At 43.6% G+C, this 14,936-nt stretch overlaps 1 protein-coding gene across 11 annotated transcripts in view; it reads right to left on the bottom strand.

Moving 5' to 3' along the window:
• CADPS (calcium dependent secretion activator) overlaps positions 1 to 14,936 on the bottom strand; it is a 434,736-nt gene that overhangs the window by 4,306 nt on the left and 415,494 nt on the right. For 9 of the 11 annotated variants that reach the window (XM_081160526.1, XM_081160532.1, XM_081160524.1 and 6 more), the window contains one exon: positions 97 to 201. The exons of the other annotated variants lie outside the window; for them this stretch is intronic. In XM_081160526.1, the coding sequence (XP_081016652.1) occupies positions 97 to 201 (105 nt within the window). The remainder of the gene's footprint in view (positions 1 to 96; positions 202 to 14,936) is intronic. 11 annotated transcript variants of the gene reach the window in all.

The following is a 14,936-nucleotide window of genomic DNA, read 5'->3' as shown; positions in this document are numbered from 1 at the left end:
AACTCATATTCTTTGTGTTAAGGAAGTTTTTCAGTTTGCCAACGAAACACATTTCAGGAAGCTATTTGCAAAGAAGAAGAATTTTTTTTCTTTTACCTTTACCATCCTAATTAGTGTTTTCAACTGATAAATGTGAAGCTGTAAGTCCATCCGGTCCGTCAACCAGGTGCAGATCACGTTCATGGAGCTGTTGTACCATTGCTGAAAAAAGAGACAAGAGTTCTCCAGCGAATGGGTCATGGAGCAAACGGTTAGAGAGCAGAGAGGGAGCAGGCCACGCTGGAGCACCCCACTCGGTCCCAAGAGGAAACAAAACAGTTAAAGAGAATTTGAAAGCATAGAGATCATGAACGATTATTGACATAAAGTCACAAGAGACCAGATCAGCCTAAAAAAGATCGGTTTGGACTTTGAATGTAAAACAGAACTCCTCCACTGTGGATATCTCATGTACGATCAGTTCATTAGATCACCCTTTGCTCTTCTGATTCTCTTTTTTGTTGGTTCATTTGACTCACTCGAGATTCAAGTCCCTGTTTATTTCCTCATGCCATTGTCTCGGGTGCCCAGGAAGATGGGGCTTCTCCGCTGAACTAATAAGTGATGTCACTTGCTACTTACCTTTTGAAAAATGCAGACTTGGTCTTCTAAGGACAATTCCAAGAATCATGGTTAAGAGCCTTAAAAATACAGGGCAAAGTTTACTTTCATTGTCCTTCCTGGGGTGTTTGGACAAAGACAATGAAGGAAGGAGGTTTCTCTTTAATGGCCAAATTATACTCTGGGCATCTTCTGTGCCCTTACATTGGCTGTGCAATCTGTTTTAATCTTAACACCCAAAAATTATGGAAGATGAGAGAAAAAAAAACATCTAGAAATGAGCTCATTTCAAGCTGTTGAAATCATACTTCCCCTTAAGGGGGTTAAATTTTGCTTCTTGTCTGTGAAAAATGCTTGAAGCTGTGTCACTTTAGACTGCCACCCCTGTGGTGCAGGAAGTCTCTGGTGCGCTATGATTTTGCAGTACTGCTCATATATTCATAAATCTCACTCGGAGACATATGAACAGTGTTATGAAGTGTCAGTATGAAAAAAAAATCTAATCTTTTAAACTTCACCAGGTTTCATTACGCATTGCCGCTTATACCAAACAATTTACAAATAAAATGAAAAGGTGTGGATGGACCTATATAGTTATTTACTGGGCATCTATATGAACTGGGCACAGAAAAGATGTAAAAAAAAAAAAAAAAAAAAGAGAGGAGAGTGGTTAGAGAATTGAGACGATGCACACTCTCATGCTAACCAACACACATACACACACACGCGCACACGCACACACCGCACACCAGTGGGGATTTGAAAAGCATAAATAAAAACATGTTTCTGATGGTAACTCCACCCTTTCTCACCTAAAGATCATCCAAAATCAGTTTATGTCTAACACTCACAGTTTTTCCAAAGCCTTGTTTCTGACTTAATTTCTTTAAAAAAAATTAATTTGGGTTTTTTACTTGCAAGGTAGAACTGCCAAGTTTCACCTTGCAAGAAGCGGCGGAGTCTCAGCCATGGCGTTCGGAAGCCCTCTCTGAAATCTTGCATTTCTAGGCTCCTTTCTCATCGGCGCCAACGGCGGCTCTCCTTGGAGCCCAGCCGCAAGCAGAGACCACATACCCCAACCGAGGCAGCGCTGCAGCCTCGCAGCCAACGTCTGCTCTTTTAAAGATCATGGAGGCGAAACTGTCAGTGTGGAACCTTCTGTCCCTCCCCGGGGAGCAGGCGGTGGGGGTGGGGAGTTTTTCCTGAGATCTGCAGTTCACTCCTGGGGGGGCGGGTTGCCGGGTCAAGCTGCTTCAGGCATGGACAGGTTTTCCCCTCTGGGAGTGAGAACATTTTACTGAAACTTTTTTTGGGGGGGCAGGGTTATTGGGGTGTTTTGGCACCTCCTGCCTGCGGATTCTGGAGCTTGTGCTGTCACTGTATTTGGGTTTGTTAAGAAGGGGACTGGAGACAGGAATCTCACTGGGTCACTGGCGTTCCCTCAGCCCCATCTTACTCTCGGCAGCTGGGGATGCTCCTGTGTTCGCCCCAAGCCTCAAATTCCACATTTACGAGCTGTTTCTGACATGCAATCTGGGGGCTCAAATAACCTATTTTGAGAGTTATGAGCAATCTCCCCCACCCCCAGCTCCTGGGGATGAAAGATGACCTTCGAGGAACCCAGATGACCTCCTGGCCAAACCTACAAGCCCAGGGCCTCACGATGGGTGTATCTCAGGGACACAAAAGAGGAATGTGGCACTCTGGCTTCTAGGCAGAGGTGGCATTTTGCTTTGGCTGTGACAACAGGCAAACCGGCGCTGGCTCCGATCACTGCCAGCAAGCCTTGTGCGACATGCCTTTTCTCTTTGCTAAGAGACGTGCCACCTTCCAGGAAAAAATAACGACCCCCACCCCTGTTTTATATGAGTAGTTCCCATTCTTGTAAAAAATCAAAACAAAAAGGTAGAATACCATGAGGACTCTGCCTGCTGCCGAAAGGGCAGAGCGGGAGGCGAGGCCCAGCGCATGCATCACACGCACAGATGCCCACCCGGGAGAGCAAGAGCGCCCTGGAACATCCATTCCTCCTGGATCTCACATCTAGCAAGAGAAGTGTAAAAAATGTATGATGCCCCATTGGCTACACATTTCAAGAGGCAAAAGGGAGAAGTCGCTCCTTTCCAAACCTTCTGCTCAGGAGATGAAGTTGGCGGCACTTTTGGACGCAGCACAGTGCTAACTTGGTTTTCTGGAAAGTGCTTAAAGGCACTTGGATGGCGGAGAAAGCAGGAGTCACTGCCTTCTAGAACTTTAAAATGGTAGAGGTGAAAGGGATCTTCCACATTATCCTTTGTAGAGGAGAAAACAAAGGCACAGAGAGGTGCAGCAACTTGCCCAGGGTCACACAGCTGGTGAGTGCGGTTCTCCAGGATTAAGCACTGGACTGAAATAAAGGATCACCTGATCACTCTTCCCTGAGAGCTATAATAATAGTGTGCTCTTCATGAGAGCTAATCCTGTGCATCTCTTCCCAGCTCCATATTCAGGGTAGCACACTGATAGGCAGAAATAGGCCATGGTAGGAATGTTTACACCATGGAAATTGGCTAACACCTCAAACCAGGGCATTCTCCCTCCCAGGAAGCCAGTTGTTAAACACTGATCAGCAGATTCTTGGGTATCTGGGTGGCTCCTGGTTTCCTCGTGCAGTTTATAGGGCTTACTCATCAGGTTTGCTTTAGTCGAGATCGATGCTAATACTGAAGGTTTGTTATGATTTTTCTGAAGGGGAAATTAATAAAGCATTTCTAGTTCTCCCCATTTTGTTTTCTCTGTGACTCAGCTAAGCCTTTTCCAGAGATATCCTAACACCTGGGCACTACAATTTAGGGAAAATGTTCTCTAAACCCTTAGGAATAAAAAATGTGAGCTGATGACATGGACTAAGTATTTAAGTATAATCATGACTGCTTTGCTGCCTGCTTTTAATTTGGGTCTATTAATTATAAACTTCCTAAATGAGGTTATTTTAATCCTGAAAAAGCACCGGAGAAATAAAATCCCCAGTATCTTGGACACCTGTAAAGTATGCCCTCTGGGCATAATGCTGTAAGGGTTTTATAGCTGGAACTAGAAAGGGAGCCCATCATAGATGTGGCCTGCAGGACAATAGGCCCTTAGAAAGTTGGGGGCTGCTCCAGTAGCGGCGACCACTTCCAAAGGCTCTAGGAGGAGCTGGAAGGCTAATCTAAAACTTTCCCACTTAGCTCCTCTTTCTTCCATTCTACACTGTAGTCATGAAGAGCACAGACCTCACCTGTCTTTTTCCTGGGTTTATGATCTTGGACAAGTTACTTACATTCTCAGAGACTCAGTTTCCTAATCAAAAATGGGATTAACCAGTCTTCCATAGGCTTTTTGGTGACTAACTTAGGTAATGTGAGTTAAAGCTCTCATCACAGCGCTTGGCATACGATAAGGCCTCAGTAAATGTCGCTGCTGCCACCACCACCTCCATCACCATCACCATCACCATCACCATCATCCCCCCCCCATTCTCTTCTTTCTCTCCTTCCCCCTCCCTCCCCAAGAAATACTAGAAAACAAGGGAGAAAGCAGAGCAGGCGACCGGGAAGGCCATGTCCCTTGGTGGAGGGGGAAGTGGTTCCTAATGGAGTATCTCTGGAACTGTGAGCTTAACTCTGAAAGGACACACGACTAGCTCTTAGAAATGCAATTCTGTTGTAAACTTGTTTTGTGGTAGATCATCCCCCAAACCTACTAACCATCCTGGGTGCATAAAGCAAATCTTATAGTGCACTGACCTAGGTGCGAACCCTGCGTGGATAAGTTACAGCTTCATCTTGGGTTGCCCTCTATTAGCTGGGTAAGCTCAAGCAAGCTACTTAACTCCCTCTCACTTTCCTCTCGGGGTTAATACCAGTACCTAATTCATAGGATTACTGTGAGCATTAAAAGAGATGATTACTTTATGTAAATTGCCTCGCAGGCTGACTGTCACATAGTAAGCACTCAATAAAATTTAGTCACTTTGGTTATTACTCTCAGAAATCTAACAGATACAAGTACTTTCAATGTAAACACAAAGGGATTTTCTCAATGTACTTCCTAGTAGAAGCTTAGGTAGTTAATATGCAGATACCCTTGGGTCACACATTCTGCCCTGCAAGCACACAAACTTCATGCGAGCAGCCCTTACACAGAACGTGTATCTTCTGCAGTACCAGGTTCACTATAACCAGGACTGGGGGAAGCGAGTAAGGCAGGATCTTGCAAGTACAGGATTGGATACTGTCTTTAATTAATATTTTGATATTTTGTTCATCATGAATTTTTGGCATTAATTCTGATTTTTTAAAATGTTGTATTAAAATATTATTTTTCTCGATTACTGTATTTCTTAAAACTGAGAAGTTCCAAAATTTTGCAACTGAGAAGTGACTCATGTACCTCTCCCTAGTCCCTACCCCTGGGTTTACTGTTCCCCTAGAAAATTTATCTCTTGGAGAGGCTTCAGGGTAGAGGGATAAGATAAATAATTCACACCTCATTAGACAACATAGAGTTCACAGAATATGGGCTTTCACTTAGATTTGGAGAGTCCCTAATCAGCAAGATGGAGCATTACTAGTGACCACGGCCATCTCCACCTCAATACATCTAATTTCCAGACTCCCATCCTGATGTTAACTTGATGACCTACGGAGACCTTACTGTTAATGATTCATTGTTTTCAGAGCAAACCGCATATCACACACGAGTGGCAACGGCAATAGAGGCTGCACGGAGGTAGAACTATTCACTGTGCTCACTAATCACGAGGGTAACTTACCCCTTAACTTACACAATCCCGGTCAGATCAGCCCATTCTATATGATGTCAGAGTCTACTGTTTTAAACAAAATACTATTTCACACAAGGTTCCCAACACACACACATACATACACCCCCCCCCCCAATTAATAAAAATAGCTACCGAGTCATTGAATACCGAGCCCTTACAATGTGCAGACACTATACCCAGCATTCTAAAGGAACATATAACTCAATTATCAAGCTGACCTCTTAAGAGGTTGACACTATTAATAGCCCTGTAAAAAAGGGGGGCATAGATAAGTTAAATAAGTAGCCTGTTATTCAACTCAATAATTAAAAAAAAGTAATGGATTGTTTATGTAGAAACAGCTCGAGTTTCCTCAGCAACGTCATGCAGCTTGGAACTTCTCAAAGGGGAAGTGTGATGCTGCTGAACCTGTCTCAGAGCCTGAGCTTGGCTTGGTGGTTCAAAAGATTCTGCTTTTTACGGGCTTACGAAGTTGCTTAGTCCAGTGTGGGAAGTCAAGGGGATTCCCATGGAAAACCACTCAACAGCCTCAAAGAACTGATAGATGAGAGTCAACCATTACTGACTCGTAAGGGACATGATTAGAAGCTGGGTGGGGGTGAAGGATCCCATTTCGTAGTAAGATCAACACAATTTTTCTTCTCCCCTATAGCCCTGCCTGACTTCTTATTTTCTTTGACATTGGTAGCTCAGCAATTGCTACTGGGAAAAAGTGAGAAAGTTCTCACTGTGAGCAGTTTGAGTTTTCAAGAAGAAATACAATTAGAACAGTTGCCTTTATCACAACGGACTGAATTTTCCTAATAGAATTTTGCAGATAAAATGTTCTAACATTGATCAAAATTTCAGTTCTGAAAAATTATACATCATAAGCTTTAAATTTGTCAGTGAACAGAGAAGGTAAAATAGTAGGGCCTTGGGGAAATTGGTTTCCTGGAAATTAGAGAAGATGTCATCAGGGTGTACCATGAGAGAGACAATTTTAGAGTCTAATGAAAATTATCTGGTGTAAACTCAGTTCTTTCTGTGTTGCTTTTTTCTTTAAAGAAAAATTTTATTGAAGTGTGACATGCATACCACAGTGTATCCCTTTTAGGAAAACACACACACACACATATATATATATATACACACACACACATTCTCAACAAGACATGTTGCCTCAGGCCTATAACTGAGGGCAATATGTTGCCCAAGATCGTAAACATGAGCTCTTTTAGAAATTATGGTATTTGGCCTAAGAACCAATAATCGTATCACTCACAAACACACACCCTTTTTGATGAAAAACTTGTGACTCAATCCAATATATCGTAAGCGTGAATGGGTTGAAATTCACAAGGATGTGAGTTCTATTGTTAGTTCATTTCTAAATATGTATTTCCTTTGAAACTGGCACGCTCCAGCCATATACTGCATACAGGCAAAGCGCTAAATGCCTGGGTAGTTCATGGCCAAATTCTGAACAGTTGAGTCTTTATTATCATCTGTAGTCTCACTTCACAGATGAGGAAACCAAGACTGAGAAAAGTGGTCTAGCAGCAAACAGGAGATGGAGCCTGGACTCAAGTGCTGAGAGGCAGTGCAGTCTAGTGGCTAAAAGAATGGACTTGAACCAGGCCTCTCCTATATTTGATTCGTCATAAACCCCTTAACTTCTCTGTGCCTCAGTTTTCTCATCTGTTAAATGGGGATAGTAATGTAAACGACTTAGTGTTGTTGTGGGGATTAAATGAGTGAATGTTTTTGGAGTGTTTACAAGAGCGCCAGGCACTCACGGAGTTTCAGCTGTAATGATCTGAACCATGCTATCCTGCCCGGCTGCACAAGTAAGGGAACACATCTCTCTAAGTACAAGCTACTGAGGGCTGCGCAAAGCTTTCTGAGCACCTCCTATTCTTCTAAAAATGTCTGAGCAAACAGGTTGTTTGTAACCTCTTGGTAACCAAACCGAGTTTCTGGGCTGAAGAAACTGAATGCTGGAGGGCTCTGATCTTTTCTTTGGAAAGTACCATTTCTCCCACTCAACACCTTGCCTGGAGTGTTTAATGGAGAAAGGACATTTTGTTTGTTGGCAAGGAGTCCAAGAGGAAGATAATACTTTGACCACACCCATGTGACCAAGTTCCTCGCTTTGCTTTTTGTGACCAGAGTGGGTTATAATTAGTTAGGAAAAAAACCCTACAGCCTATTTAAGTTGACATATTGAAATACTGTAATGAAATCTTTTATATTTGAAGCTTTTAATGCATATTTCTTCCTTACAATGTGGGTAATTTAAGAGCATGTGAAAAGCATCAGAGTTTCTTTACACGTCTACCAAAGTGCCCGCGGCTCCACTAACCTGAGCTGCAATTGCATAGCCACGTCTGTCAGGTCTAAGGATCGCCAGGGCTGTGTTGCATTCAGTGTCCTAATTCAGACTCAGAGAGGCTGTGCCTGAGAAACCCTGGCAGGTTCAGGTTATCTCTACCACGTGGGCAAAGCACTGAAGAGCTGCATGCAAGTCTCAGAACTTGTGAGAGCTCCCCAAGGGCTTATCTAAAAGGGCATGTCATCTGAGTGCTTCTACCTTATTTGAGTATTATTATAATTCAGGATTTGATTTACCAAAACGACTGCTCCCAGAAATAGGTATTTCCCGGTCTCCGCTTCAGGATGCTCAGCTAAGAGCATAAAGACACCCAAAATAACCAGACACCAAAATCAGAGGGTACAGATCATCAGAATGACCTTCTAGGCTGTTCCAAATGTTTTCTGCACTTGAGGGTGTTGGCTTTTTTTCAACATCTGCAATTCTTTGAGTGCCTAAAACCTCATTTCTTTGAAGTCTTTGCAAAACTGCCCCAGTGCTATGGCTCTTCTCTGGATTGCACCCCCTGGAAGTCTGATGCGTCTGGACCGATGGAGAAACAGGGGCACCCTGTTGAAAACTATGGCCCGAGAGGCTACAGTTCTCTACGGCCCGGAGCCGAGAGCATTCGGCTGTGCTTCCGCCGGTAGCTGCTGCTTCTAAGTAAGAGATGGTGCAAACAAAGAATAACTTTAAAACTGGATTTAAAATGTGACTGTTTAAAGTTTTTGCTTCTTCTCTAGGAACACATATAGAATTAGCTTTTGGGAGCAATATTATCTTAATCTCCTTAGAAAGGGCCTCAATAATACTTTTACATTCGTTTATTAAAATAAATCAGTGACTTTCAACCTTTTTCATCTCATGGCACACATAAACTAATTATGTACTAAAATTCTGCGGCATACCCCAAAAATCTATTGTTTGCCAATCTAACAAAAAAAAGTAGGTATAATTTTGATTCATCCATACCGGACAGCTATTGTTGTGTTGGCTGTGGTCATTTTTTAAAATTTGACAACCTAAGGGAAAAGAGGTCAGTGCCTCTCAATAGTCAGTAGTGCATGATTTAAAAATTCTTACGGCATACCAGATGAAAATTGCTGAAATAAGTAGTTAAGCTATTCACTACCAAATCTTGACTCTGGAATCCTGAAATGTGGAGAAATATCAAACAAGTGTCTTTAGTATTGCGGCTTCCTATGAGTGATCAGAATGCTGAGTCCATACTTGGACCCCTGACCTGCTGCGCTGCAGTCTTCTAACCCAAGTCAGTCCTGCCGCTATTCGCTGCCTGTGGAAACATATAAGGAATTAAGTAGAGTCACAAAGGACCCTTTCTGAAAGTATATAAAGCAGGAGAGTTTAATTCAAAGCTAAGCTCATGGCAGACTCTCTCTAGAAGACACATGCTTTGTTTTTATAAATGGTTTTGATTAACTTGTTGGCAATCTTTTTTAAAAAAAATTTGATTGATTTTAGAGAGAGAGATAAAGAGAGAGAAACATCAACTTGTTGTTCCACTTACTGATGCATTCACTGGTTAATTCTTGTATGTGCCCTGACTGGGGATTGAACCCTCAATCTTGAAGTTGTAATGATGCTCTAACCAACGATGCCTGGCCTGAGCTACTCGGCCAGGTCAACTTGTTGGCAATCTTAATAAGCTATCCAAGCTAGCCAAAGCCAGACTAGAAACAAGGTGTTTGTTTGTTTGCTTATTTGTTTGTTCTTTGCCCCTGTATCAATCAGACTGTATGAAACCCAACAAATCATAAATTTCCTTGTATCCTGCCACATCCCATGCTTCAATATGGTGCACAGTTACCTGCAAGGAGATGTGATGGTTTCTGAAAGGCTTTCTTTCCTAATACTTCCGTGTAGATATTGCTGGAAATAGTGTACCACCTCTCAGTGAGAAAACTAAGTCAAAAAACAACTCAGATATTTAACTGAAAACAGGAAGGCAGTAATATCTTCCTAAAGCAAAAGCTATATCAACTCAAACGCAGGTACCACTCTTCCACCATTTCTGCAGCCTAAGTAAGTGCCATTACACAAGGGTAAAGATCCAGCTTTTGAGGACAGATGAGAAAAAAAAAAAATGAAAATCAGAATCTCAAAGAGGTATCTGCACACCCATTTTCACAGCAACAGTATTCACAACAGCCAAAAGGTAGACGCAACCTAAGGGCTCAGTGACCGACGACTGGGTGAACAAAAGCTGATGCATACACACAATGGAATATTATTCAGCCTTACAAGGAAGAAAATCCTGCCATGTGCTACAACACGGAGGAACCTTGAGGACAGTATACAAATAACTAAAATAAGCCAAAAAACAAAAGGCCAATACTGTGTGATTCCACTCATCGGCGGTATCTGGGACAGTCGAGCTCATAGACAGAAAATGGAAAGGTGGGAGCAGGGGCGGGGAGAGGAACACGGGAGCTATTGTTTGGTGGCTACAGAGCTTCAGTTTTGCAAGATGAACAGAGTTCTGGAGACTGGTTGCACAAGTGTGGATGTACTCAGCACCACTGCAGTGTACACTTTGAAATGGTTTACATGGTAAATCTTATGTTTATTTTACTATAACTAAAACAAAAAGATGGAAAACGAAAAATCACTTTCCATACTGAAAAGGAAACTTTCCTTAAGAAAGCCCGGCGATTTGGCAAAGGATATATTCTAATCTGGAACGCAACCACGTTTCACGAAATGCCCCCAAATGCTTTGTTAAGATGAACACAGGCATTTTATTTAATACCAGGACTGAGAGAGACAATTTCTCAAGGCCGAATTTTGAGACTGAAGAACAAAGAACAAATCTGGTAGCATTTGCTCAGTCATTTATTTGGTTTATTTAAAACGTGCCACGGGGCCAACTTCTAAATCTGTGAAACAGAATTAAATGAAACCCAGAGATGGGGACTGAGAATCCTCATAGAGAATTGGGTCCAAACAACAAAAAAAGGGATGCCTTTCTCACACTGTGTGACATGTCACCTCATGTTTTCACGGAGACTCCCCTTACCGGCCCCCACCCCTGACTTTCCAAGCGCAGAGACCCTGTCTCTCTGCCCCAAAGGGCAGCAGCTCCCCACCCAGAATCACTCCCACCACCAGACTTATTAAGGTTGGGAATGTGTGCTCAGGAAGCCCTTATTTTAGGAAACAATTAAGTGGAATTAGGCTAATAATGCAGGGCTGGCAAAGCTTTTGCCCTTTGCTGAGAAATAACTCCTACGTGGAACAGTTACACTAATAAAAATCATGTATTTATTAAATGCCTCGAAATGATCTTTGCACCAGGCTCGGCAATTAACACTGCCCCACTGAGGAGCATTTACTCCCCAGGCGGGAAGGATTAATCTCCGCGCTCGCTCCACCCAGGTCTTCCTTCAGTGAAAATACAGCACGAGGCTTCGGGCGGGGAGCACAATTTCTGCAAGCGGGAATGTCACAGGAGGCTTAATTCCTGTCATCTTAGAGGGTGGCACGGCGCACGGGAAGGGCTGGGCGCTCCCTGTCGGGCCCAAACAGAGGCCCAGGCCGAGGATTTTCTTGGGCTACCTGTTCTTGACCTTGAGGAAGGATGGGAAGGCCTTTCTTCAGGTGGGCCTTGTCTCCCGAGGGGATCTGCCCCGCCACCCCCACCCCCACTCTCCTCCTCACAGTAGCTATTCGTGGGCCTTCTTCTGGGCCAGAAGCAATAGATTCGCCACCTCCAAGCCTGAGCAGGAAGTGACCGCTGGGCAAAAGGGGGACACAGACCCTCCTGTCGGACGCTTTGTCTCCTTGACAACACCCCAGCTGGTGGCCCAAGGAACAGACTTAATTTCTTTTTGTTCCTGCCCACCCTCCCCGCCCCATACGTCTTTCCCCCTTTCTCTAGAGGCAAATGTACAACATCCAACATAAAGTTGCCGAAATAGCAATCTTGTCTCTGAATATATAAATTGCAAAAATTGATATGAATAAATCTGCAAGTAGCACACTGATTGTGGCACATTTTATCAAAAAACGGCGCTCGGGTGCCTGGTGGCTGGGGAGGGGAGTGGTGTCATTACACATACAGAAAAACATCTGCAAACTCCCAGTGTCTTTACTTAGAACTGAATGGAGGCCTGACCTCCTGTTCCTTGCCATGAACTCTGAGTTCACACTCATATTTTACATGTTACAGGAAGCCGCAGCTCGCCCCAGGGGTGCTGCAAACAGACACGCAGAAGCCAGATGCAGCCCCCCCTCCCTGCTCCTTAATGCACCTGAAGGAGCCGGCAACTCGACATTCAAAAGCTGACATACTCGCAGCTTAAGGTCACTTCGGATTTTGTAAAGAGGAAGACAAAACCAGGAATGCTTCTAGGGCTGGGCTGTCAGCGGGGAGGCGGAGGGATTACAAGAAACCTGTGACTCTGCCTCTTTCTGCCTTTGCTGGTAGTTTTTTTGTGTGTGAACAAGTGCCATACAACAGATTGAGCCTCGTATAAAGGCCTGAGACTGTGCAAGGGCTCCCCGCTGGGCCTCAGCTGTGCTTGCAATTAGCAATAGGCACGGAGTGATTATTGTTGGGGTAGCGGATGGCAATGCAAAGTGACAAGTTTTATGGGGGAAGTTGGGAGTGGGGATGCTCGGCAAGTTTCTCTTTCTTTCTCTTTTCTCTCTTTTTTTTCTTGTTCTGCAAAAACCATTCCTTGGGAGGCTGCACCCTCCCATTTCAGTGAAAGCTATTCCTCCCCCTCGGCATTGAAAAGAGCCTTAACAAAATTGTTGAAAGAATATTTTTCTCGGTGCTTTAGAATGCGGTTTTCTAGGTCAGAGCTTCCTTGCTGCCCTATTTAATGTCAGAAATGCCCATTTGCCTCAAATTAGCAGAGATCTTGGAGTTGAGGGCAGGAGATTAAGCATACAAAATCACTCAGCAGGTGACGGTGGGTGGATTTGGGGGTTGAGAAGTCTTTAAAACTGACTACAAGACATTATATACTTCCGACAAAAGAACCTGGTAATCCTACCTGCTTGCTTTAACCACTGTTGTTCGCCTATTATTTTGTGCTTTAATGCTCATGAGAGCAAAACTATTGCTGATACTACTCAATTACCATAGTAACTCACACCAGTGACCTCTTATCGCAGGGCTCCCAGCCCCGCGGAACCAATCCAAAGAGTTTGTGTCTTTTTATTTATTTAAATAGTGACATAAACTTGGACTGGAAAGCCCCAGAGAGAGGCGACTCCTCTCTTTGTCCAGATAATGATGTGTTTTGAAATTTTGAGTAAGGGCCTTTCACCTTTTGAATCCAGGGTGGTTCTGAAGTTTGGGGATTCGAGGCTGTGGGACGCCTTCAAAAACATTATGAAGACACCGAACAATGCCCACGGGAAAGCAAAGAGCCGTGCGCATCAAAGGCCAGCGGCCTCCCAGCTGTGGGCCCAGCCCGCTCCCCGGTTCCCGCCGCAGTCCCCAGCCGCCAGCGGCTCCAAAGTTCGGGAGGAGGAAAATCGGAGGCTCTTCCTGGGGAACGTTTACTATTTTATAACATCCATTGGGCTAAAGGCAGCCAGGACAAAGCTTCCCAGAGGGATTCGGCGGTAAGTTTTTAAAAGGAAAGAAAAGTCACACTAGTGTGAACTTCCCCAGCTTTGCGGTTTCACGGGCCTGGGAATGAGTGATGTGAACACACGCAGGCGTTCTGTACGCTGTGTCCGAAAACTACTGGCGATTCCGATTCATGAGGTTACAGTGACGTAGTAAATGCTCTGAGAAGCCCTGCAGTTGAAAAACCCCAAAAAACCCAAACAACAAAAAAACACCTCCATTCAACTTTGCTTTATATTTTCCAAATGTAGTTGACTTAAAAAACCACTTTTCCTGAGCCACCTATTACTGATATCTCTTAGGGTACTTATGTTCCATTGAATTCACCTTGGAACGTGGATAATAAAAGTTAGCAATAATGAGATAACTAAAATAAAAATTAGCAATAAAAATAATGAATATACCTTCAATGGGCACTTAAGTGCGTCAAGCACTATTCTAAGCAGTTTATATGAATTAAACTCTAATTTGCCTAACAGCCTCAAGATGTAGTTCCTTTTTAATTCCCATTTTACATGTCTATAGCATAAAATAGTTGTATGAATTTGTTCTCTATGAAAAAGAGAGAAAGGGAAACATAGTAAGCCATACGGAACAATTGGCTTTTAATTTTCATTATATTTTCCCTGCTCCTGACTCTCCAGAGAGCCTGAAGCCCAAGGCTCCTTAAATAACTGATTCTCCCTGTAGCGCCATGCCCTATTTAATGTCCAGTTAAATGAGGAGGCGTGACACCCTGCAAAAGCTTTCCACCTTTGAGGGTAAGGTACCCAAATAGCGAAATACACCTTTCCCTTCTCTCTCTTTTGCTTAGCCTCCCAAGCCCTGCTGTCCTGAAAGAAAGAATCCAATTTAAGCATCAAAATTAGATCTGTGCTTGCCTGTCCACAATCTGACTTCTGAAACTGCTGGGCGTCTGAGTAATTGAATAAAAATGTAACTAGTGGTCAAACCCTGAATGAATGATGGAACCTGGCCCAACACCAGCTGTTCTGATGCCCCCTGGCTGACCAGCAGGACCCATCACAGCAAATCAGGACAGACTCGAGCTTGCGACTTCTGTTAAATAGACAAGTTTTCGTGGCAAATGTCAGAGGCTGACGCCCAACTTTCAGCAAGTGGACTGGGGAACTGTGATATTTAAGAGAAAAGAAACAGCTCTTTTATGTACCTGGATTTTCTCAGTTCAGACTATTTCTCTCTCCAAGAGACATAAATAATGAGCGAAGTGTGATTAAGCCCCAATCAGCTTCTGACCAGGCCTTGTCTGCCACCTGGGCCGCCCAGGGCAGGTGTGCAGTTTGGGAATTAACAAACTGACCATGGTTAACAATACCTTTTTCTGGGCCTATTTTTCTCTGGATATGTCAGGGATTTAGTCCTAGGCCTCCCTGTGCATTGAGAAAATGGACCCCCATGCCTTTAGCCTCTGTCCTCTCAAAAGAACCTACTGTTTTGAGAAAATGTATAGTTACAATCCAAATTCACACTTTCAAGCCATCTCAATCACTTTAAGCTCAATTATGTTGAAAACAAAATTCTACTTTTGATGGCACATCCTACCACCTATT

Source organism: Miniopterus schreibersii (genome assembly GCF_964146895.1).
Source record: "Miniopterus schreibersii genome assembly, chromosome: 15".
NCBI classification, from domain to species: Eukaryota; Metazoa; Chordata; class Mammalia; order Chiroptera; family Miniopteridae; genus Miniopterus; species Miniopterus schreibersii.
The sequence above is the reverse complement of the archived record's forward strand: the minus strand, read 5'-3'. Positions and strand labels throughout refer to the sequence as shown.